Here is a 24,349-nt window from a genome sequence, read left to right as displayed (position 1 = left end):
TATAATAAGTATTTATTTATCTACCTTCTTTATTTAATCTTTTTACTCATTTTTCAGATACCGAGATTATTGAGCCAGAATATATTTTTAACAGATATTACATTCACATCTTCATTTTTGAGAGAAGCACTAAATTTTAAAATAGTGAAATTGTTAATAGAGTAGCAAAAATAGTTATACATAAAATGATTTGTGGTTTTAAGTCCCATGCTAAGTGGTGTTAGGTGTATAAAATTTAAGGCATGGTTCTTCCTTTTAAGAAGATAGTGTCAGATTTATCAGACTGTATTTCACCAAATCTGAGATGCCATGAATTATGAAATGTACCAATATTTTATGTACCACAAAAGAAGAAGAAAAAGTGCTGCCTATTAAACTAGGACATACTACTATTGTAAGATGCATTCTGATTTTAGAATCAGATTCTGTGTGAAAATAGAAGAGATTAAATGTGAAAAGTGTGCATCTTACAATTGACAAAATATAGAAATGGCAATGCAGTATGCAAGTTCACTTAGGATTTTCTTTTACCTTCTTTCAAAATTTATTTGAAGTAGTTTATAATTATTCAACAGAGAAGTTAAAAATAAAAGAAAAATCCTATTAGATGTCATTAGGCACTCACTTGAGTTGCATCTTCTAGTAGAGTTGGGCACTAAATTTAATGAGTTTCTTAGTGTCTAAGGTAAAATGGGAAATAAGCATAATTTAAACATGAATTTAAAATGTTATCACTTGGTTCTCTGTAAGTATATTTTAAGATTGGGAATTCATTTCTTACAAGATGAATTTCTCCTGCCTATAGTAATTTAAAGATGAACTACCAGGAATCTGTAGTAACTGAGTAAGCATCCTTGGTCAAGTCTCCTTTTTCCCTTTAATTTCATCATGAATATTCTCATAAATTACATAATTTTACTTTTTATTCAAGTCCAAACTCTGGGTTTCAAGAAGGATATTTTCATGTAGCTGAATGGTTTAACCCTTTATTTTTAAATTTTTTCCTCTAGATGACTAAAAAAATATTTCCTGAAATGTGATGTCACTAGTAGTTACCATGAATTTGTCATTTTTTATGTGTTTTTATTAATTGATCCTTCAATCATAGGTATGTTCATATTGGAGGATGACCGGTTCGGCAGCAGCTCTACTAGTACGTTTTTCCTTGATATCAATGAAGATACAGAGCCAGCATTTTATGACCGATCTGGACCCATAAAGGATAAAAATTCGTTCCCTTTCTTTGCTTCTAGTAAACTTGTGAAGAATCGTATCTTAAATTCGCTTACTTTGCCTAACAAAAAACATCGTAGTAGCAGTGATCCAAAAGGAGGGAAACTGTCATCTGAAAGTAAGACAAGCAACAGACGAATCAGAACACTTACGGAGCCCAGTGTTGATTTTAATCATAGTGATGATTTTACACCCGAATCCACTGTACAGAAAACATTACAATTAGAGACTTCATTTATGGGGAATAAGCACATTGAAGACACTGGTAGTACACCAAGCATTGGAGAAAATGACTTAAAATTCACCAAGAATTTTGGTACAGAGAATCACAGAGAAAATACAAGCCGAGAGAGGTTAGTAGAAAGTTCAACAAGCTCACATATGAAGATGCGTAGCCAAAGTTTTAATACAGACACTACAACAAGTGGCATAAGTTCAATGAGCTCAAGTCCTTCACGAGAGACAGTAGGTGTAGATGCTACAACTATGGACACAGACTGTGGAAGCATGAGTACTGTGGTAAGTACTAAAACTGTTAAGACAAGCCACTATTTGACGCCACAGTCTAACCATCTGTCTCTCTCCAAATCAAATTCGGTGTCCCTGGTGCCTCCAGGTTCTTCACATACGCTTCCTAGAAGAGCACAGTCCCTTAAAGCACCCTCTATTGCTACAATTAAAAGTCTAGCAGATTGTAACTTTAGTTACACAAGTTCTAGAGATGCTTTTGGCTATGCTACACTGAAAAGACTACAACAACAAAGAATGCATCCATCCTTATCTCACTCTGAAGCTTTGGCATCTCCAGCAAAAGATGTGCTATTTACTGATACCATCACCATGAAGGCCAACAGTTTTGAGTCCCGATTAACACCAAGCAGGTGAGCAAATACATGTTTAGAAGTGACCAACCCTGTCTCTACTAAAAATACAAAAAGTTAGCCGGGCCTAGTGGCGGGCGCCTGTGGTACCAGCTACTCGGGAGGCTGAGGCAGGAGAATGGCGTGACCCTGGGAGGCGGAGCTTGTAGTAAGCTGAGATCGCGCCCCTGCACTCCAGCCTGAGCGACAGAGCAAGACTCCGTCTCAAAAAAAAAGAAGTGACCAATAGTGGTTGCATTTTAACAGATTTAAATACAAAACGTTAGCCAGGTTTTTTTAAACACTACATAAGCCTCATAACTGACCTATTATAATTGTTTACTATGGTAGGCTATAAGCTCCTTGTTACCCGATATGACTTGAAATAGATTCTTGCAGCTGCGAGGGGGGAAAAAGTCCTATAGGCCCTGAAAATAAACACACATGCTTTGCAAAGGACATACAAGTCACAAGCTTTTTTTTTATTTATTTCTCGCTTCTGCAAGGATCGATTTTAAAAAGAAGCATGTCGGGGGAATCAGGAGCTTAAGACCTACAATAACAAACAACCTTTTCAGGTAGGTCAATTTAAGGCTCCACAAGTTGACCTCTTTATTATTTTTTAAAAAGATAACTGAAAATTGCAGTGAAATTATTTTCACTTTAAGTAGCTGTGATTATTAAATAGGAACCTAATAAACACTAAATGAATTACTTGATCCTCATGACTCAGCAGGGATTTCGATACCATATTTAGATTATATCAAGCTAGTCAAAGTGAATAGTTTAGATTTTACTTTTAAAAGATACACATTATTTGTTGCAAAAAAGTTTTGTACCTATAATTTTTGTGATTGGATCAAATGCTTCTAAACAGCTTTCCTTAGTTTTAAATTATTCATTTACATTTATTTAAGTGGATTAATATATGTCAACTACTTGTTTGTCAACAATGTATGTTAGAATACTGTAGCACATATTAAGCACTCAATAAAAGTTAGCTATTATTTTTATCATCATTGGTTGTTATTTAATGTAATCCATCTAGCCCTTAAATTATTCTTAATAACATTAGGCAGTTTTGTTTCAATAATACTTAACACATTTAATAGAATGTTTCCTGGTAGCAGATGACAAATTATGTACCCTTGTAGGATTTAAGAAATGGTGCAGCAATGTCTCATCTATCTGGAACTCACTAGCTTTCACAACCTTGTCCAGGACAAAGCCAAGGAAACTTCTCAACAGCTCACTGCAGTAAATCTATGCAGTAAAGTTCATGAATTTCAAAAATTCCTAAGCCTCAGTTACCTTATCTGGTGAAGATTGCACTAGATCAGTGGTTTTAAGCTTTTGTATTGTTGTGTTTTAAGCAGAGAAATTCCTCTTCCACATAAAGGTTTATATGGAAACCCAATAGGTAGAACAGATAAAAAGGGAGCTATACTGGTTGAAATAGGAATTGGGAAGGGGAATTATCCAATAATTGTTTTCCTCCCACTCCAGTAATCCTTGAAGAGTTTTATGGAATCAAAGAAATGTAACAGATTACAGTTTGAAAGACTGTTTTTTTGGGTGAAAATTAGGAGCTTCTTTTTTGCTATGATAATCTTAATAGCTACTATTTAGAAAGCGTTTATTTTGTGTGTTTTACAAAATAGTTCTTTGATTTAATATTAGGCTGCATTCATACATTTTAAAGACTTGGTTTTCCAAATAAAAATATCTTCATATAAATGTATATAAATGTGGAACCTTGCATAGTGCCTTGTATGTATACAGCAGATGCCAAGTAAATATTTTAGCATGTCTGTTGCATAAGTAAGAATCTGTATGAGAAAGATGTATCTTATGGAAATACCAGTGTATCATATTTGTTATGGAATCTCTAGTAGTAAGGAGTATGTTGTGGAAATATCAGTGCTTTATGCCAGGATATCTCTTGTTATAAATGACCATTTTGCTCTTGTGTCTGTCTTGTGTGCTACATAAACTTATGTTGATAATGAAGGCATTAAGGTAATTATCACACAAATAATGATATATAATTGATCTTATTTTTTATAAATATAATATTAAATAGAGTTAATACACATATCGTTAATTACATAAATGCCAAATCTAGTAGTCTCAAGTGATTATGAAGATAGTCCTTGGACCATGCTCTGACTTCTGAGGTCAGTTTCTTTTTTTACTTCTAAATGTTGAAAGTTATTCTAATTGCCCACCTTTTCACCTTTACCTGAGCGACCGTAACAATTGTTTTTGATAACAGCCAACATTACTGATGACCTTTTACATAGAAGTCTATAACAGCTAATATTTTAAAGTGTTTATGTGTTCCCAGTAAACAAGATGACACTGCTTAATACATGACTAGCTGCTTGTCTTTTATGAAGGTAGGAATATATGTTATTTCTTCATATAATTAAAATAACAGGTCAAGAAACTAATGCAAGTGGTTTTTTTTATGGTTTTATAGGTTCATGAAAGCCTTAAGTTATGCATCATTAGATAAAGAAGATTTATTGAGTCCTATTAATCAAAATACCCTGCAACGATCCTCCTCAGTGCGGTCCATGGTGTCCAGTGCCACATACGGGAGTTCAGATGATTACATCGGTCTTGCTCTCCCGGTGGATATAAATGATATATTCCAGGTATCATAATACATTTTATTGTTTTCCTATGAGTTGGTTTCCTGTTTTTTCATGTTCTATAACTGCTTACTAGAAGTCATAATTTAGAGTGGGCACTAGTTTGGGGCAGCATGATTTTTAAGACCGTTTTGTTTAAAGAAACTTTAAGATTAAAATTATTTTACCTTTTTCAACTACTCTGTACTCTTTTATTTAGTCCTTAGAACATTATCCTTCCCTCTCTTCCCATATTAAATCAGTATCTCATTTGATTTCTTTATCCATAGAAATTTATGTAGAAATTTGTGAAATTTCTAACTTGTTTTTTAGTCACTTTTAACTTACACTTCATTTTAAAATCCTCATTCCTATTTATCCCATGAAAGGTAGCCACATGTGGTACCCAGTAATTTAAGGTGACCCTAATCCCAGGAGATGCCCACAGATCTCTAGATGGTATATAGTACTAAAGAACACATTTTCTTAGAAGTTTAAAGACATTTTAGATAAACACTAAAATAATTATTTTAATGTCCATTTACTCACTAAGAATATAATAAAGACTTTTTGGGTTACTTTGTTAAATTTTGGTAGTTGAACCTTCAGTAAACTTGATTATAGGTTCATATGCTATAGTAATTCTATTTTAATTGTATTTTGTTTAATTTTGCTAATTTTCATAAAGTGGGCTTATTTTTATATAGCAGGACTTACCATGGTTTATATCTTTTTTAGGTAAAGGATATTCCCTATTTTCAGACAAAAAACATACCACCACATGATGATCGAGGTGCAAGAGCATTTGCCCATGATGCAGGAGGTAATGCATTGTGCTTTGTACTTGTGAGATGCCTCTTTATATTAAAAAGAAAACTCTTAGTTCTGTCTAGTAGGATAACACTAAAAATTTAGGAAGATTCTCTTTTGGATCAACTTTAAAATTATACCAAAACAATTGTTAAAGTCAGCTTAAAATTAAACCACATTTTTGTGTGTGTGTGAGGGACTTAACATTGTTTTCAGTGAAGTACTGAAGTTGTTTCTGTTTTTAAAAAGTAGCACATGAACAATGTGTAACACAAATCCTCATAGATCCAGGAAATAGCTATTTGTTTAGAGTAAGGAGAGATAGAAATGTACTTATAAAATACATGATCTTTGTTACGAACTGTTATATTTTAATATGTAAATATAAGCCACAGGTTTTATAGCTTTATGATTTTGATGACTTTTTAAACAGATGCTTCTTTATACTTAGAATTGTTACATATCTTTAGACAAATATTGAAGATAGTTGAAATGATGTGTTATATAATCTCAGTTTTTCCATTTTGTATTTAAAACTCTATATTAAAATAACAAATGTCTGCTAGCTTTCCTTATTTTTATAATTTAAGGCAAATTATTCATTTTTCTTTCCAGTTAGATTTTTAGTCATAAAATGTGCTATTTAGCTTTCTTTAAAATTTCACATAATTTACGATACCTTGAAAAGTACTATCTTTATTGGATTATGTTTTATATTTACTTATGCACAGGTCTTCCATCTGGAACTGGAGGTCTTGTAAAAAATTCTTTTCACTTGCTACGACAGCAGATGAGTCTTACGGAAATTATGAATTCAATCCATTCAGATGCCTCTCTGTTTTTAGAAAGTACAGAAGACACTGGACTACAGGAACATACAGATGATAACTGCCTTTATTGTGTCTGTATTGAAATTCTGGGTTTCCAGCCCAGCAACCAACTAAGTGCAATATGTAGTCATTCAGGTAAGTGATCATGTCCTTTGAGGTAAATCCACTTGAATTTGAATCTGGCCACAAGTCATCTCCCAGCCCTATTAATCATATATATCCTCTTGCTCCATTCTCACTATCTCAGCCTCAGTTCAGTCACTTAGCGTCTCCCTATTGGAGTGTTAGTATTTTAGCCTCTAATTTTGGTCTCTTCCAATTCATCTTTCATACTATATCCTGGAATTAATCTGTGTGCAATTCTTTAATGGCTATTCATTCTTAACACACAAGACACTCTGTCATCTGTCTAGTGGTCTTTTTCACCTTCCTCCTTTCCTGCAGTTGACATGTCTTTACTAACTGACCTGAAGTTTTTGAACACATTTCTAGGCATGAAAAACGTATTTTCCCTGCTGTCCTCTCTTTGCTCTTTACCCTCCCTACACATACGTGGTCTATTTGGCAAGTCCACCTCATCCTACATGTCAGCATTATTTGGCCTGTGATGTCTTCTCTGACTCTCTGAGGCAGGTGTTGACACTCCTTCCTGTTTCCTCTCATTGCCCTTTGCACATAGATCTCTTATGACAATTATGATGATTACAACTTGGTTATTTTTGTTCTTCCACTCAGTTAAGTTCAGTTAGGGTATGGTCTGTCAGTCTTTACATTTTTATATTTCTGATACCTATGTATGTACTGCTTTGTACAGCAGGCCGGCCCATAGTATGTATTTGTTAAGTAAATAAAGTAGACCTATACTGAGCTTTTTTTTTTTTTTTTTATCAACAAGTGACATATATTAGCAATTTTAAATAAGTATATGTGTGTTTAAAGAATTACCTTTTCTTGGTGAATATCACTTAACCACCTTCAGAAAAACTGGTGATGACTAAAGTTCTCTGGTTTACTTTTCCAAATTCCTTTTTGGTATTCTAATTCAGAGTTTCCCAGCAGGTGAGTTGCAGCACACTGATATGCCAAATTATGTTATGCTGAGATGCTGATGCTCTCATGGTTCCAGGTCACAGTGGGGCCTGAGTCTGACAGATCCCTGGAGTAGGCCTTTTCCACTGTGAACAGCCCTGTCCAGGCCCTTTTCATGCTATAATCATTTTCTATGAGGAAAAAAGTTTTGGAGTGTTTGGTGTATTGCATACAATTAGAGAAGCTGTTATTTTATATTCTTTCTTTTTAGTGTGCAATGTAAGCACAGGAATTAAGCCATTATGGTGCTTTAATTGAAATAATTATTTTTTTTCTTCAGACTTTCAAGATATTCCATATTCTGATTGGTGTGAGCAGACCATCCATAATCCCTTAGAAGTGGTTCCCTCTAAGTTTTCGGGGATTTCTGGATGCAGTGATGGAGTGTCTCAAGAAGGCTCAGCTAGCAGCACCAAAAGCACGGAATTGTTACTAGGTGAGTCTTCGGATTCAGATCCAATCATTATTAGTAAAACTGTTATTAGTTGGTTTTGTTTTTCGTAAATACTGTAAATTAAAGTTGTCTTAAAACAATAATACATCCATTTTAGTGAAGCAATTTAACACTGTTAAATATTGCACCTATATCACCCACTGATATAGAGCCTCTTAGCTATCTGCTTTTATTAGAGTTTTGCTCCCAAAATGATAGGCAGATCATGTGTAATTGATCTCAGTTCTAGGTGTTTAGGTGAAGTTTAAAAATAAATTTCATGAGTTTTAATTATTTTTGTTGTGATATAGATAATATTTAACTTCTCCCTGAAATCTTTTTAGGTGTTAAAACAATTCCAGATGATACACCAATGTGCCGTATACTCCTTCGCAAAGAAGTTCTAAGATTAGTCATTAATTTGAGTAGTTCAGTTTCAACTAAATGTCATGAGACTGGGCTTTTAACGTGAGTAAACTATGTGCATAAGTATTATTTGTTTATTCTGTTTTTTAAGTTGAGAAAAGATTCTTGAAATACTTCAAAAGTTAGGCTAGTTAACTTACATCAGTAGTTCATCAGTAGTTCTAAACTGCATTGCATACCTGTGTGAGGCTAGATTTTCTTTAATACTTCAACCAAAACAACATATGGCAACAGATCGAATGCAGAAGCGAGTATGAGAATCCAGCTATCTTCTATTAAGCCACACTTTTGAAGAGATCTGCAAAAAATGTAAAATAATGCCACTCTTCTCACCTTTTTACTTTTGGAAAATAGTTATTTTTATTAAAATATATGTTATTTATGTTAACATGTAGTGGATTTATTTTTAAAATAAATTAATTCATGTTAGGAAATTCTCTCAATTTTAATTTCTAATATAGTAGTTAATGGTCACTATAACCCACACAAAAATAAGCTTTTTTGGGTCCTCAGTAATTTTTAAGAAAGTCCTGAGACCAAAAAGTTTGAGGAAAGTGGGCTTACATGTAACAAGTCATATTTTCTTGGTTTAATTTTTTTCTTATTATTTAAAGCAGTGATTCTCAAAAGGAATGCACCTCAGTGTCTCCTGCTGTAGGGCTTTTTTTTTTTTTTTTTTTTTTTTTGGAGACAGAGTCTTGCTCTGTCACCCACACTGGAGTGCAGTGGGGCACAATCTCGGCTTACTGCAACCTCCGCCTCCCAGGTTCAAGCAATCCTCCTGCCTCAGCCTCCCGAGTAGCTGAGATTACAAGTGTGCACCACCACACCCAGCTAATTTTTGTATTTTTAGTAGAAACGTAGTTTCGCCATGTTAGCCAGGCTGGTCTCAAACTCCTGACCTCAGGTGATCAACCTGCCTCAGCCTCCCAAAGTGCTGGGATTACAGGCAGGAGCCACCACGCCCGGCCAGCTGTAGGGCTTTTTTAAAGAGTGATATAGGTATTGGGGTCCCACATAGGTATCAGGGTCCCACAGCAGACCTCTGGACCAGGAGCTCTGGGAGCGGGCCCTTAACTGGTCGCCCACCCAACCCACAGCTGATTCTGAGGTGCTCTCCTAGCTAAAAGCTGTTATTTGAAGTATCCAAAGAAATAGCCTGGTCAGGGATGTTAATAACTTAACTTTAAAGATGTATTTCTATTTTAAAACTTCATTTTGAACATATTTTAATCATCCTAGGCTGATAAATACATTTTGCAGTTTCTCACGCCAATGGAAAAGAATGCTTCAACTTTACAAGAAGTATTCAGGTTTTGATAATAATTTTTTTTTTAAACCCAAACTCAGAATATCTAAGTGTGTGAGAGAAATATTTAATATTTTATATTCTCAAGTCATCACCCCAAGTATGCTATCTAATCCATATCTGTAGGGAAATATATTTTTAAAGTAAGTGATACCTTGGAGGAAAAATAGATACATCATGATTACAGTTTTCATCACACCGTAATCTTTTATTTTAGAATTAAGGAGAAGTATCCTCAAACATTTGATGACATATGCCTTTACTCTGAGGTTTCCCACTTGCTGTCACACTGCACATTCAGACTTCCATGTCGGAGGTTCATACAAGAATTATTTCAAGATGTACAGTTTCTACAAGTAAGTATGATTAGTACTTCTCAAATTTATCTTCCAAGAATAATTCAGTGTTTGAATTGAATTAAAATACACATTATAGTTGGGTGTGGTGACTCATGCCTATAATTCCAGCACTTTGTGGGGTCAATGCGGGAGAATTGCTTGAGCCCAGGAGTTCAAGACCAGCCTGGGCAACATAGTGAGACTGAGTCACTACAGTTTTTTTTTTTTTAAATTAGCCAAGGGTGGTGGCATGTGCCTGTATTCCCAGCTACTTGGGAGACTGAGGTGGGTGGATCATTTGAGTCCAGGAGTCAGAGGTTGCAGTGAGCAAAGATGGCAACACTGCACTCCATCCTGGGAAGACTGAGCAAGACCCTGTCTCAAAAAAAATTATATATTTATATAAACATGTTATATTATCTGTTTTTATAAAAGTCATTAATGATACACCATTTTTTCCCTAGATGCATGAAGAAGCAGAGGCTGTGTTGGCAACACCACCAAAGCAACCTATAGTTGATACATCTGCTGAATCCTGACCTCATATTTATGGTGGATATAGATATATACTATATATATTCATATTTGTGGATTTCCTAAAAGCCTCAGAAAATACAAGTGACTAGGCAGCAAAGACAGGAGTATCTTCTGTACACTGTTCCGCAGTTACTGGTACATGAACAGTTGGAACTGCTGACTTTCCTAACCAAAACAACTTCTTTCTCTCCTTTGTTGAGCCTTTTGAGGGGTTCATGATTCATTACCGCAGTTTTAAGAGTTTTAGTTACCATTGTATGCAAGAGCCAAGCACTGAATACCTACATAGGTTTTCTATTTTTTTCATTTTAAAAACATAATGACAGTGGAACAATAATGGGATATGCAGAAGCACCCTTCACAAATTATTTCTGAATTATTTTTAGGGTAAATATACAGATGCCTTGTTTGTTAACTAATTTGTGGAAAGCAGGAATCAGTGTCTCTAAGGCTGCATCCTGTTACCACGATGGGGTGTGCTATAACTGCTGGTATTAGAGAGGGAACTTTGGCCCTTTCACATTTTTCTTAATGTTTGTAACACTACTTCAGAGGTTTATAACCTCAAAGCAAAAGAAGAGCCTCAACAACCCGGGACGTATAAGTTATTTTTATGTTACTAGACTTGCATAAAGATTCATGTTTTCCAACTCTTCATTTTGTTGCAATGTGTTATTACAGGATATATGAACCAATTAAGGTTTTTCACTACAGTTCTTGAATAAAATTTAAAAATCATTTTTTATTTTAATTAAAAATGTTTCCCATTTATAGAGTGCATATATTTGCAATGGACTTCCGCTTTCATCAACTTTCCATCTCATCGCTTTAAACAGGAACTTGAACAAGCACTGTTAGTTTAGACCTAAAAGGATAGGAAAGCATTAAATAATACTTTGGATCTCCTGAGGAAAAGAGAAGTTTGCTTGCAATTTACACATTCCATGGGGGAAAGAAGAGCCATATTTCCTTTAAAAAAATCATTAATAAAGCTTGTTATTAAGAAAAATTGTAGTGAAAAGCCTTAAGTACCAAATTTTAAAGCAGCAGTAACTTAATTTTTATATCAGTGTTTTTGTTTTGCACAAACTAAATGCAGTGATAGGTGGGTTTATGAGTATATTAGTTGCTTTTTTCCATTTGTGAAGTTAAGTTGATGAGGGCAAGGTTTTTGTTTGTTTAATTTGTATATGTCTAAAGATATTTGGAAATTTTTACAGGAATTAAACATATATGCAAATTTGTATATAAAAATAGCATGGCCATCATCATTTGAATGCTTGTAAATGAAAGGATTATCTTTTTTGAGATCTATATATACATAGAAATAGAAAATCCAGCTGGACTGATTAGGATTCTTTTTTAATTCATTTGTGTATAACATTTTTATTACAATTACACATCAGTTTTGACACAGTCACAGCAACATTAATATTTTCCCATGATGCAGATCCTTTTTGTAATGGGCTTGTTCTTTGAGATCTCTGTAAAGAACCCTGTGAACTAGAAAACATAACTCACAGAGATACTTTTTTAAAAAATTTATTTACTGGCACTGAAAGTTCCAGTTGGGATGAAGCATTTCGTCTCACTACATAACACCTCTTTGACTGCACTTCAGTGAATTGTTCTTATGTGCACTGTGTAGCAACTTACATTATAACAAAGCAGATAAGGGCTGTAAGCTGCTGCTTATGTTGAAAAGTGGTTCTTCAGATTTCCTCTCATAAAATCCAATTGAAGATAATTTTTTTATACTTTATCACTGAACCCAAGTGTTTATTTAAATGTCAACAGTACTTCTAAGAACGTTGCCTGTCATCGTGGTCTTTGGTCTTGGATAACTAAACTGCCTTTCCAGAGAACCAAATGTCAGAGTTACTAGACCAAATAGTGGTTAAAACCTCCAAAGGAAGTAATGTAGTAATCTTATTCATAATGGGATTAACATATTTTAGACATTCGTTTTAAACACTACCTCAGTTAATATAGAGTATAAAATCTGTGGTTTAATCCCTCAAAAGTTAACAGTGATTTTTTTTTTGTCTTACACACATACACACCCCCTCCCCCACCATCACTATCCCTGTACCCCCACCTTGGTCATCTATCCTGAAATAAGGCTTAGTTAGAATTGGCCTGAATGTTTTGTGGGTTTTTCTTATTGTTACTTTGAAAAATATGTATGTATACATTATCATATTTGCCTATATCACTTACTTTGGGGAGATACTCAGAGCTTTGTGGTTATCAGTATGCTAAAAAAAAAAAAAAAAAACTATGCTTAAATTTATAGTGCTATTTGGTTTCTCCATGATTTCACTGACAGGTCTAATACATTTTCTTTGAGTACTTGTTTGTAAAAAGTAGACTTTATGGTGAAAAATACATGCAGTGCCAAGTGATTAACTTAGGTCTTTAAAAATATTATAGCAGAAGAGGTTAGGAATGATATCAGCAGTAATAGAAATAATTGAGAAAATCATCTATAAATAATAGATATTACAGACTATAGAATACCAAAATAATGTCAATACTGTAGTTTTTAAAGATTTTAGGATTAATCTTAGTCCATATAAATTTGTACTATTGGTAATTATTGAATAATTTGGAGGAATTTGGGCAGTTGTGCTGGTTGTAAACTGTGAATTTCTAATTGTAAAGTGAATTGTTATTTCTAATTGAACTTTTTTTCAAGAACAGATTTCAGCCTCACATACTAAGTAAATACTGATAAATAAGGAAATTAGAAATTTAGTATTCATAATTAAATATGCTCTGAAATTTATTATACTTTTATTTCCTGTTTATTCTTAGGTAGATTGGAGGGGGAAACAGTCTGTTCTCCCAAATTAAAATTTTTCTAATAACAGTTAGCAGAATAAGGACATTCTATATGACAGTGACATTAAAAGAGGCTCTTTGGAAGTATAATACATTATTATAATGTAATGTGTACAAGTCCTTTGAAATGACAACTTGAATGGGTTTCAGCTCTTTTATCTAGAGCTCGAGATAATTAAAGCTGAGTTTTTCAGGGCATATCTATCACAACGGCAAAGTGTTCAACAGTGGGATATCAATGCTTATTTAGATTTTCCTACTGCTATTTATATAAAATGTTATTTCATTCCGTTCAGAGGATGCCTTTTATCCCCACATTAAAGCACAGATCATTAAGCAATAAAAACCAAATTGTCTGTCATTCAAATTATAACTGCAGTTATTTTTGCATGGTAAGAGTGAGGTGCTAATTTTGTGTGAGATGAACTTTGTAAACTACTTTGGGAAATGTTCTTTGGAAGTAAGATTTTTTCCCCTTTAGTCTTATGTTTCCAATTTTGTCTCAGATTCACAATCCATTAAAACATGGGAAAAAAGAAAAGGTAAAATTGAGAGACTTTTATTAGAAGAGCTGTTTGGAATGAACCAACATTTCAGATTTTCCAAAACGTAAGTTAGGAAAAGTCTCCATTGTCTCTGCATGTTTAACAAAATACACTGTTACTCTTTTACTCTCAAAAGTGTCATTACAGTGAGAATCTCATGTAAAAGCATACCAGTGAAATTAAAGCAGTGCTTATCAAAGAACACTGAAATCTGTGAGAATCTTTCTAGGAGCATTGTTTTTTTCTTTTAGTTCCAAGTTCCAGGGTATTTTTCATTCCTAGTAGGTTTATATGACTCACAGAATGTGGACTTTTTTCCTGTTTGGAGTATTTTTGTAATGTAATATCGGATAGCTACACCACAGCATGCATAAATTGCACATTTTGTTTCACTTTCTTTATAGAATATTTAATTTCAAAAATATAATTTATGCCAAAAAAAGCATACCTTTCAATTTTGCTACTTGGTTGATTTAGCACAAAATGCAAAGTCTTGGGGCAGAGAGGGGGAGTGAAAAAAAATTTGTAAGTAATTGTTACAAAAATGCCTGTCAGAAACCCTAAAGCTGCATTGTAAAACAAATGGTGTAAATTAGTTTTGAAAAGTGGTAAGGAATTGTGAAAAAAGTGTCAGACTTAATGCTCTCTAACCACATGATTTTCTTCTTTTTTATTTAGTAATACGCTGCTACATATTTGGAGGTTCTGGTGTTTGTAGGTCACTGAACAGACATTGAAATCTGATTTATATTGTATAACTGTAACATAGAAAGAAAAAGTATTTATATTTTTTCTGTAAGAATATTTCATTGAGTTGTGTATAATTTAAATAAGATTTGTCCCCAAATGGTTTTGCTCACCTTGATTTTTTTTGTTGTGATTCTCTTGTTTTTGTATAATGTGTACAGTTTATGTCAAGGGCATTAAAAGCCTCCTGAAGCATAATCTTATCAAAGGGATACGTTGTTAATAAAATGTACTTAAAATTCTTAAACTTTGTCATTGTTTTATTTGAAATATTAAAATAATCAGTGGTCATATGGCCTTGATTTGAGTCCTGTAATGCTGATGCTGACACATGTGACTCCAAGCAAAAGTGACTTTTAGGTACCACAGACATGTAGAGTGGCTGTTACAGTATTTTAAAGTAATATTCTTCTTAAACACTTCGTAATTAAACATCTTTGTAGTTTTTTAAATATCTATAGGGATTTGGAAAATAAGTCTTTAGATAGAACAGCTCTGAATTTTTTGAGGAAATAATGTACAATATGAGTGATGATGGTATGACAATGGTGACATCTCTGTGGAAGGTATTTGATGTCTCACACATAAACTGCCCTGATTGAATAAGCTTACCTACAGCTACCTACTGGCAGAAGAGAATACCACAGAAATTACGAATTCTGGAGGATAAAGTTGAGTATCAAAGTTAGGGTCTGTTAATAAAATATGGTAAAATATATATTTCACTTCAAGAAACGTTTTGGACAGTTTGGCAAATTTCTGTATATCATTTCTCCCAATGTCTTCCACTGTATATGTCATTGAAAATGTAGTTGGCCCCAAAATAAACTAAAAAGCATACTTATAAATTCATCATGCCGCTGATCTTTTAATAAAGTCCCAATGTAGCGGAACTTAGAAAATACTGTTTCATTTTTAAAACTTTAGCATATAAAATACTCAAAAATACAGTACTAGTTCGGTATTGATTTTAAGAAACTAAAATATGCTAAAACTTCCCTTAATGCTTAGAGGAATAAAACAACTATGCTTTCAAATTGAATATACCTATTGTGTTGTAAACATTTTAACTGAAAGTTCTGAAAACTCTTCTGTTTCTCTCTTCCAGAGTTTTAAAAGTTCTTTATGCAGAGTGCTTTAACATGCTTTGTAAATTCGAGATGAAAGCTTATCTTTCAACAGAACTCTTAGAAGTGTTAATAAGATATTAAGTCTTGACGTTCTTAATCAATACACATTCTAGTAGGTAACGAGGTTGACCCTAATTAGTTTGGGTTAGGTGTTTGAATGTAGGAAGCGTTTCAGCAGTCGTACTGTTGTGTGAAGAGGTCCCAACTCCCATCCTGAATTATTGAGGTCCCCCGCACACAGGTGAGGACCGTGCACAGGCTGATGCAGGGTTTAAAGGCCATTAATGCCAGTGCCGTCCACCACTCAAATATCCTGATATTTTTAAAGAATTACTACTGTGATTTTAGGTGCAATTTTTAACAATTATTATGACTATATTAGAAAAAGTAGAGCTTATTTAGAGAACTGATGTTTACATGAAATCATGATATGATTTGCGTCAAAACAATGTGAGGCGAAAGTGAACAGAGGTATGGATGGAGCTGAAACAGTCATGGGTAGTGGCCATTGGGACTGGTGATGATACATAGTGGTTTATTAAACTATTCTACTTTTGTGTATACTTGAAATTCTCCATTTTTCTGACACATGAATATGTATTTCAAAGTTTCTGAATAACACTTCCTAAAGCCATGTTAAGATAGCATATAGTATTGAAAACTAAGGTTTTGAACATGAATTTATTTGGTTATGACCATTGGAGAAGAAATGTTTACAGCCAAGACTATAGGTCATAGTGATATTATGAAGACAAACGTTACATAGCCCAGCATTTCCTATTGGCATGTTGTTGTATTTCAGAAAGACTTCATTTGATTTAGGCCAGTGATTCTCAAAGTTTAGTGTGTAGATGAATGCCTGGGAACTGATGAAAAATAGATTCCAGGTCCATGCCCCAAAGATTCTGATTAAGAGGTTTGTAGTCACACCCAGGAATTTACATTTTTATTTAGTAAGTTCATGAGGTGATGTATCATCTAAACTAATTACTAGATTTTCATTTCATTGAGGTTGGTAAAACAATGTGATGATGAAATATTTTAATTAAGATTTATTTCAATATTAAGAATGACTTCGTTTTGCGTGAATTATTTTTTAAACAAAACTGTATGAAAAATATGTACAAATCAGTCACGAATGTCATTGACATTTTTGTGAACAAGTTTCAAATGAAAAATGTAATCCCATCATAACAAAAGTACATAAATAAATGCTGACAATACTGGCCCTAAAGTCTAACACAACTGTTAGACTAATCAGGATACCACTTTCTACTACATGAGGAGCACATAATCAATGTTTCCAGCAAAAGGCAAGTACTGGTTTGTGTAGGTTTATTTAGGTCAGTTGACAGCCACATTATTTTGAGGTGTGGCTACTTGTTTCTCTTCATAGTGTTCAATGGCACAGTGCAAGGCACTGGGCACCAGAGGCATAAGCATAGGCAGAGCCATTTCTACCATGCTGAGGGCAGGCAGGAAGACAAAAAGGAACCCCTTTTGTGCTTGTTTGGAAATGTGACGGCTAGGCGCAGTGGCTCAAGCCTGTAATCCCAGCACTTTGGGAGGCTGAGGTGGGCGGATCACCTGAGGTCAGGAGTTCCAGACCAGCCTGACCAACATGGTGAAACCCCATCTCTACTAAAGATACAAAATTAGCTGGGTGTGGTGGTGCATGCCTGTAATCAGAGCTACTTGGGAGGCTGAGGCAGGAGAACTGCTTGAACCTGGGAGGCTGAGGTTGCAGTAAGCCAAGGTTGCACTATTGCACTCCAGCCTGGGCAACAAAAGCAAAATTCCATCTCAAAAAATAAAAAATAAATGTGACCAGTAATGTGACAAATAGGCTGGGCATGGCTCACACCTGTAATCCCAGCACTTGGGGAAGCTGAGGCAGGTGGATCACCTGAGGTCAGGAGTTCGAGGCCAGCCTGGCCAACATGGTAAAACCTTGGCTCTACTAAAAATATAAAAACTAGCCAGGTGTGGTAGCATGCACCTGGAGTCCTAGGTGCTCCAGAGGCTGGGCAGGAGAACTGTTTGAATCCGGGAGGCGGAAGCTGCAGTGAGCTGAGATTGCACCAAGAGAACCAACATGTACTAAAATACCAGTTGTGTACCAGGTGCTTTGCATAAATTAGTTTGGAATATATTGGTTCAGAGGAGACAAAGTTGCTCCAAAGCCAACATGGAATTTCCCACTCCATAGAACTTTTTAGTTTTATCTAAATTATGTCCAACAATGGGTTTCATTTTACCATTTTAGCATAATATGAATATAAATGTGACAGAGTTCTCTTGGCCCAGACAACATAGTGCAGAGTCCAAAGGATGCCAAGTGAAAACAGGCCTTTTATATCCAGTTCTTGAAAGGAAAGGAACCAAACACTGAATGGAATTACGTGATATACTTTCCTTTTTATATTCTGAGGTAGTCATCAAAAATTATGGTAGAATACTGATGTCTATGGAGCAGAAGTACAACTGACAGTAAGTCAGAAGTTACTTGCCAATCCCATTCTTTCACTGTAGTAAGCTTGACAGAAGAATTGTGGAAATCTTGTTGATTGATCACACATTTTACATATTAGATTAGATCTATGCCCCCCGCCCCACCCACAGAGTTAATTTTACTGTGTCCGTGAACTATATAGATTCTCATCCCTTCAAGGTAAGTCTAAAATCTGTCCTGGCCTGAGACACCTGAGTTTTTCCATTCAATACGCTCAGTAAATTTACATTGACAATTTATGCTGTAGTAGTAAGTCTCTTGTGGCCTTTATTAAAGCCTTCAATCTAATAATTGCTTTTAATGGAAATATTTCCTCAGTAAAAAATGAACTTCTAGGACCACAGCCACCCTGTACAGTACTGAGTGGGAGTCTGTAGAGTGGTTAATGCATATCCTTGTGTCAAGCTCAAGTCTCCTGTTCTAAAGGTGAGCCTGGAACAAACAGGAGCAAGGTAAGCATGCTCCCATGATCCTGCCATTTCTAGGGCAAGCCTGCTCCAATGGAGAGTGTTAAGTTCCATAGCTTCTGGCCTTTAACCTAGCCAGATTGTAGTGGTCTTACATAAACCAGACCTGCAAATCATACTGGGATTAAGGACCAAGGCCACTGGTGATGAGAGGGTGCCAGCTCTGCTCTTCTTAATTTCTGTGTAGCATAAGGTATGAAATCGGCATGCTGGTTAGCGGTAGTGTTCACCTGGATCTAAAAGGGTAATTGAGGAAAGGCTGCTATTCTCGGTCGGGCGAGGCAGGGCAAGACGCAGGGGGACTGCCATTTGCATTTTATACTCTGAACAGTGTGGTGGCTCCACTGGGTTTGTTGGGAGACTGTCCTTGTCTCCAGACATGGGTGAAGCCAACTGGGACACATAATTCAAACTTGTTTCTCCAGCTGGGACTTCTCCCAGGGAGTTCATGTAGTTTTTTTCTAGTGCCTTTAGTACATTTTCAGGTGAGGTCATTAGTCCCAGCATACTTGGTGGGGCTTTGGGGGATACTGGAACATGGCCACAAAAGCCAGAGTCAGAAGCTGCCTGGTTATAGGTAAAGTTCTCAAAACAGATGCAGGGGCCAGGGCCAGAGTGATTCTTTTCTGTTGGAAGGAGATAAAGGTAGTTAGGCTTAGTCAACTCAGTTTCTGTGAGTGACTTCCTAGTGCCTAGGATCTGTATCTTTGTCCCTTCTGGCTTGCTTACAACTTCAATAGCATCTGGGATACAGTCACTGACATTCATTATTGTTAGGTGAGGGTTCTCCTAGAAAGGAAACAAAAATATGTAAATATAGACATTTGTGTGCATGCATACATGCATCAAAGTATATTAAGCATGTGAAATACACTTAGAGCTTCAATGTTGTTTATGTTTCTTCCTGGTCACAAGTAACCTGGAGGTGAAGTTGAAAACCAAAAGATGTCCCCTGACAGAAGAAATCAAAGCTCCAATCACCTATTTCATGGCTATGAGTACAAAGGTGGCTTTTACTGTGCTATATTTTCCTGAGGAGCTCTAGGAAAGTAGGATTCTGACAGCCCCCACTCTGGGTTAGTCCTTAATAGATGTATGATATACATACAACTTGCCAACATTTACCTTGAATTTTATTAACGACAGGATGCTGCTCTTGTAAGGGTCAGGGATGTCAGGATAACACGTCTCCTTGATCCTAGAAAAAAAAAAAGGAAAATGAGACTGAATTTTACAGTACAGTGGACTAGTTAAGAGCAAGAACTCTGGAGTCAGATTCCTGGCTTCTAATCCTTGCATTGTAACTTAATAAGCAAGTTACTTGGTTCTTCCATGCTTTAATTTCTTATTGGCTAAATGGAGATAATTATGGTACTTATAGTGTCCTCATGAGGATTAAATGAATTGATAAAGCACTTAGAACACTGCCAAACATATAGTAAGTAAGATATAAATATTAGCTATTGCTGTTGAAAAAATTCTGTGGCCTATGTTAAATGGTGATTAGTTTCCTCATATAGTCACCTGGAGAGCAAAATTGTGAAATAAAGTACATATTCTCACCCCAGCCTCTTTTGCCCTTTTCATTTTCTGTACGTTGTTTCGTATTATTCAATGTCATTTCTATCTTACTAAATCTCTTTCCAGATTTTTCTCTTACCTTCTTCTTGGATAAAACCTTCCTCACACACTTACCACTGACTTTTCAAGTAGCACACGATCATGATGAGCAAGACGCAGAAAACCATGGGCAGTAGGATATGAATCAACATCGAGGCTGAACAAGGAAAAACAAAGGGGCATTTTTAATAAGTACTTTTCCCTTCCTCAAAGGAATAAAATTAAGTTTATGATTGAGAGTAATTTTACATGTTTATTATTTCTCAAATTATGTGTGCAAGTTGTAATATGAGTTCTGCCTGACTTCAGGGGAAAAGCCAACCAACCAACTAGCCAACCAACACAGGAAGCCATTTGCCATCAACAGTGTGTGACTCAAATTTGTTACCTCTTCTGATAGATTGCATCATGACTTGCTGTATTAAAATTATGCTTTTCCACTCCTGCCAAAACTTCATAGTAGGTGAAAACTTTCCTGCCCCTTGACTTGGGCTCAGCCATGTGCACTGGCTTGGCCAGTGGGCTGTTGGTAATTGTAATGTAACTAAGTGTTTTAAATGTGCATGTACACATTGGCTTGCCCTCTTGTGTTCCTCACCATGAGAAGTGTGTGCCCCAGGTAGCTGCTGCGACTTCAGCCTTAGCCCTAGAATGAAGATGCGTGAAACAAACCTGAACATAACTGAAGCTTGGAGTCCAGCTTACCCCAGCCTAGATCGGCCAAGTCTCAGCTGACCTGTAAACCCACGAGCATAAAAAGAAATATTTGTTCTTGTATGCCACGGAGCTTTTGAGGGTGTTTGTTACACATCAAAAAATGACTAGTGCACTCCTTCTAGTTAGTCTCAGATTACTTAAATATGTCTTAATCTGGGGAAATGAGTACGTTTATTTCTCCAATATGTCAACTGGTGCTTCATTTATTTCAAATGACCATTGTGAAATCTGTTAGAATAAAAATTGAATCACTAATGGTAGGAAACCCTGACAAACAGAGCTGGGAAGGCCATGCAGATAACAAAAAACACTACGAAAACCACAACCTTGCACAAAGGCCATCACAACCCTACACACACACACACAAAATGCTTCTGCAAGGACATCTTCCCATTAAGCCTTGAACTGGCATCACCCTTGTTATTAATCTTTGTAGTCAAGGATAATTATTTCAAAGCAATTATATAATCCTCCTCATTTTTTTTTCCTTTAAAAACTTTTGTCTTCCTTTACCTCCCTGAATATGCACATAGTTTACTATAGTTTATTTTGGCAGTAAGTATTTCCATTGAAATTCTCAGTCCCAAATAAACGTCTTTTCTTTTAGAGAGTTTCTCTCTCTTATTAGACTGACACCATCTTCCTGTTCCCATTGCTTGCAATTTCCACCAAATAATAATTCAGCTGGGTTGGTAAACAACCCTTTTCACAAATGTAAATTGCTCAGGGAGGGTCTAGGGGGTTAAGTTATTGAACATATGATTCTGTTCAATCCATTTGCCTGCCTCTGCCCTCCCCATGCTCCACCCCACACCTAGCTGTCCTGGAAGAAATGGGGCTTGATTTGGGGACAGTGGTGTGGCAGATAATGTTGGAGTTTTGTAAAGAAACGTGGCCCTGGGTAGATGCACAAGCCCATGCTATGAGGCAACACAGGGTTCTAGAGAAAAGGACCCAGAAAGGTAAGAGAGGGCCAAAACAACTGACCTAAAATTAACCCTGACCCCAGAAAAGGGGAAGGAAACTCTCTTTATGAATCTTACTATGGTAAACTTTGCCCTCAAGAACAGTACTTTCGATGATGTAAACCAAAAAGTATCTGAGACAGGTCTCCATCAATTTAGAAGTTTCTTTTGCCAAGGTGAAGGACATGACTGGAAGAAATAAACAGAATCACAGAAACATTATGTAGTCTGTGCCTTCCTCCAAAGATAATGTTGAGGGCTTCAATAACGCTGAGGGCTTCAGTTTAAAGGGGAAAAGTGGGCTGGAATGAGAAAGAGCTGGAGGAAAAGTGGGCTGGAGGAGGGAGGGTATGATTATCCACATGTCACAAGAGAAAAGGAGGAGACAGAAGAATAGTTAATTATGTATTCATCTCCCAGGAGAGGCTAAGGTAAGATAAGGCAAACACACAGAGTAGCTACCTGTGGAGATATTTAACCTTTTACTGTACCTATCTGCTTAGAAGCAAAAGGAAAGGCAGCTTCTTGCATGAACCAGCTTTCAGCATATTTTTTTCCTTTGCATAGTGAATTTTATTTTCTGTTCACAATCACTGTACTAGTATGCGTCTTTAGGTATTTCTTTAGGGTTTATGTAGGCATTTTGGCATATATACCTAGGAATGAAGGTTCTCATGTCTAAGGTATATATATACTCATTTTAGAAGATACTACCAAGGAATTTTCCAAAACTGCTTGTACCAATTTACTCCCATCAGCAAGGTATGGGAGTTCTAGTTTTTCTACATCCTCATCAACACTTGGTATTTTTCATCTTTTACATTTCAGCTATTTTCAAGCTAATTTTAAACACAAACTTTCGGAACATAATCTACTTCCACACTCAGGATTTAAAAATGATTTAGTAATGCCTATTAAATTCAGAAGGAAATGTAGTGCCAAATGTCCAAATATAAAACACAAATTACAGCTGGTTTGGACACCCTGTATGTTTAAACGAACTGCTTACCCTCTCTGTGCCTCATTATCTCTATTTAATAACCTAGTCTCCTGATCAGAGAAAAAGTTAACAAACCAATTTACAAAGAGAAAGGATTATTTTGAAAAATACTAACAGAATAAACATTTATTCACTACTTTGCAATCTCAGTATTACATTAATTTTTTGCATTTCTATTTTTTGTTTGTTTGTTTTTGCTGTTTAATCATTCTAGCCTCATTGCAGTAGATACAGGTATTTTGTATTCCCATCTAACAAGATCTGAGGTACAGTTAATTGGATGCTAGTCACATAACATTCTACCTATTTTTTTAAAAAAGTAAAATCTCAGGAAAGTAGAAAAATGTTTGAAATATTTTCTACTTTCTATTTCAAATATTTTATTTCAAATAATAATATAATCAGTAGTCACAAACCAAGCCAGGGCTAATGAAGTTTAACATAAGGGAGATGAATAAAACTTAGAAAAGTGTGTGTGTGTGTGTGTGTGTGTGTGTGTGTGTGCGCGCGCATGTGTATACCAACCAAGTAAATTACAAAGGTAGAATAAAACTAACCTGAAAATAAATTTAAAATTAACTCCAAAATGCCAAGAGTGCTCAAGTAATATAAATCATTGACACATCTTAATCAGATAAGGGGTTCTAGATTTTGGCTTGGAGACCTAGGGACATGTTTCAGTGTAGTAGTCAACATGCAGTCAGCACCACAACCTGTCTGATACTGTTTGGCTGTGTCCCCACCCAAATTTCATCTTGAATTGTAGCTCCCATAATCCCCACGTGTCATGGGAGGGACCTGGTGGGAGGTAATTGAATCATGGGGGTGGCTACCCCATGCTGCTGTTCTTGTGATAGTGAGTGAGTTCTCACAAGATCTGATGGTTTTCTAAGGGGCTTTTCCCCCTTTGCTCGGCACTTCTCTCTCCTGCTGCCATGTGAAGAAGGATGTGTTTGCTTCCCCTTCTGCCATAATTATAAGTTTCCTGAGGCTTCCTCAGTCATGTAGAACCGTGAGCCACTAAAACCTCTTTCCTTTATAAATTACCCAGTCTCGGGCAGTTCTTTAAGGCAGTGGAGAATGGACTGATGCAGTAAATTGGTACTGAGGGAGTGGGGTGCTGCTTATAAGGATACCTGAATATGTAGAAGCGACTTTGGAACTGGGTATCAGGCAGAGACTGGAACAGTTTGGAGGGCTCAGAAGAAGAGAGGATGATGTGGGAAAGTTTGGAACTTCTTAGAGACTTGGAGGGATCAGAAGACAGGAAGATGTTGGAAAGTTTTAAACTTCTTAGAGGC

General features: G+C 35.7%; 2 protein-coding genes across 14 annotated transcripts in view; one reads left to right on the top strand and one right to left on the bottom strand.

Annotated features, from left to right (window-relative positions):
* RICTOR (RPTOR independent companion of MTOR complex 2) overlaps positions 1–14,884 on the top strand; it is a 130,566-nt gene extending 115,682 nt beyond the window's left edge. For 2 of the 5 annotated variants that reach the window (XM_030926789.1, XM_030926791.1), the window contains 9 exons: positions 1,109–2,114; positions 2,600–2,671; positions 4,576–4,753; positions 5,468–5,552; positions 6,271–6,504; positions 7,739–7,894; positions 8,236–8,359; positions 9,844–9,982; positions 10,429–14,884. In XM_030926789.1, coding sequence (XP_030782649.1) covers positions 1,109–2,114; positions 2,600–2,671; positions 4,576–4,753; positions 5,468–5,552; positions 6,271–6,504; positions 7,739–7,894; positions 8,236–8,359; positions 9,844–9,982; positions 10,429–10,503 — 2,069 coding nt within the window. In that variant the 3' untranslated portion in view covers positions 10,504–14,884. The remainder of the gene's footprint in view (positions 1–1,108; positions 2,115–2,599; positions 2,672–4,575; positions 4,754–5,467; positions 5,553–6,270; positions 6,505–7,738; positions 7,895–8,235; positions 8,360–9,843; positions 9,983–10,428) is intronic. The other 3 variants (XM_030926792.1, XM_030926793.1, XM_030926790.1) reach the window with 3 other exon arrangements.
* Positions 14,885–16,688: 1,804 nt separating this feature from the next.
* OSMR (oncostatin M receptor) overlaps positions 16,689–24,349 on the bottom strand; it is a 95,243-nt gene continuing 87,582 nt past the window's right edge. For 6 of the 9 annotated variants that reach the window (XM_030926794.1, XM_030926795.1, XM_030926796.1 and 3 more), the window contains 3 exons: positions 20,442–20,523; positions 19,872–19,944; positions 18,527–19,535 (listed from right to left, as the gene is read on the bottom strand). In XM_030926794.1, coding sequence (XP_030782654.1) covers positions 18,960–19,535; positions 19,872–19,944; positions 20,442–20,523 — 731 coding nt within the window. In that variant the 3' untranslated portion in view covers positions 18,527–18,959. Of the gene's footprint in view, positions 19,536–19,871; positions 19,945–20,441; positions 20,524–24,349 lie in introns of all 9 variants that reach the window. The other 3 variants (XM_010367657.2, XM_030926797.1, XM_010367658.2) reach the window with 1 other exon arrangement.

Source organism: Rhinopithecus roxellana, chromosome 3, assembly GCF_007565055.1.
Source record: "Rhinopithecus roxellana isolate Shanxi Qingling chromosome 3, ASM756505v1, whole genome shotgun sequence".
Classification (NCBI taxonomy): domain Eukaryota; kingdom Metazoa; phylum Chordata; class Mammalia; order Primates; family Cercopithecidae; genus Rhinopithecus; species Rhinopithecus roxellana.
This window is presented reverse-complemented; position numbering and strand designations above follow the sequence as displayed.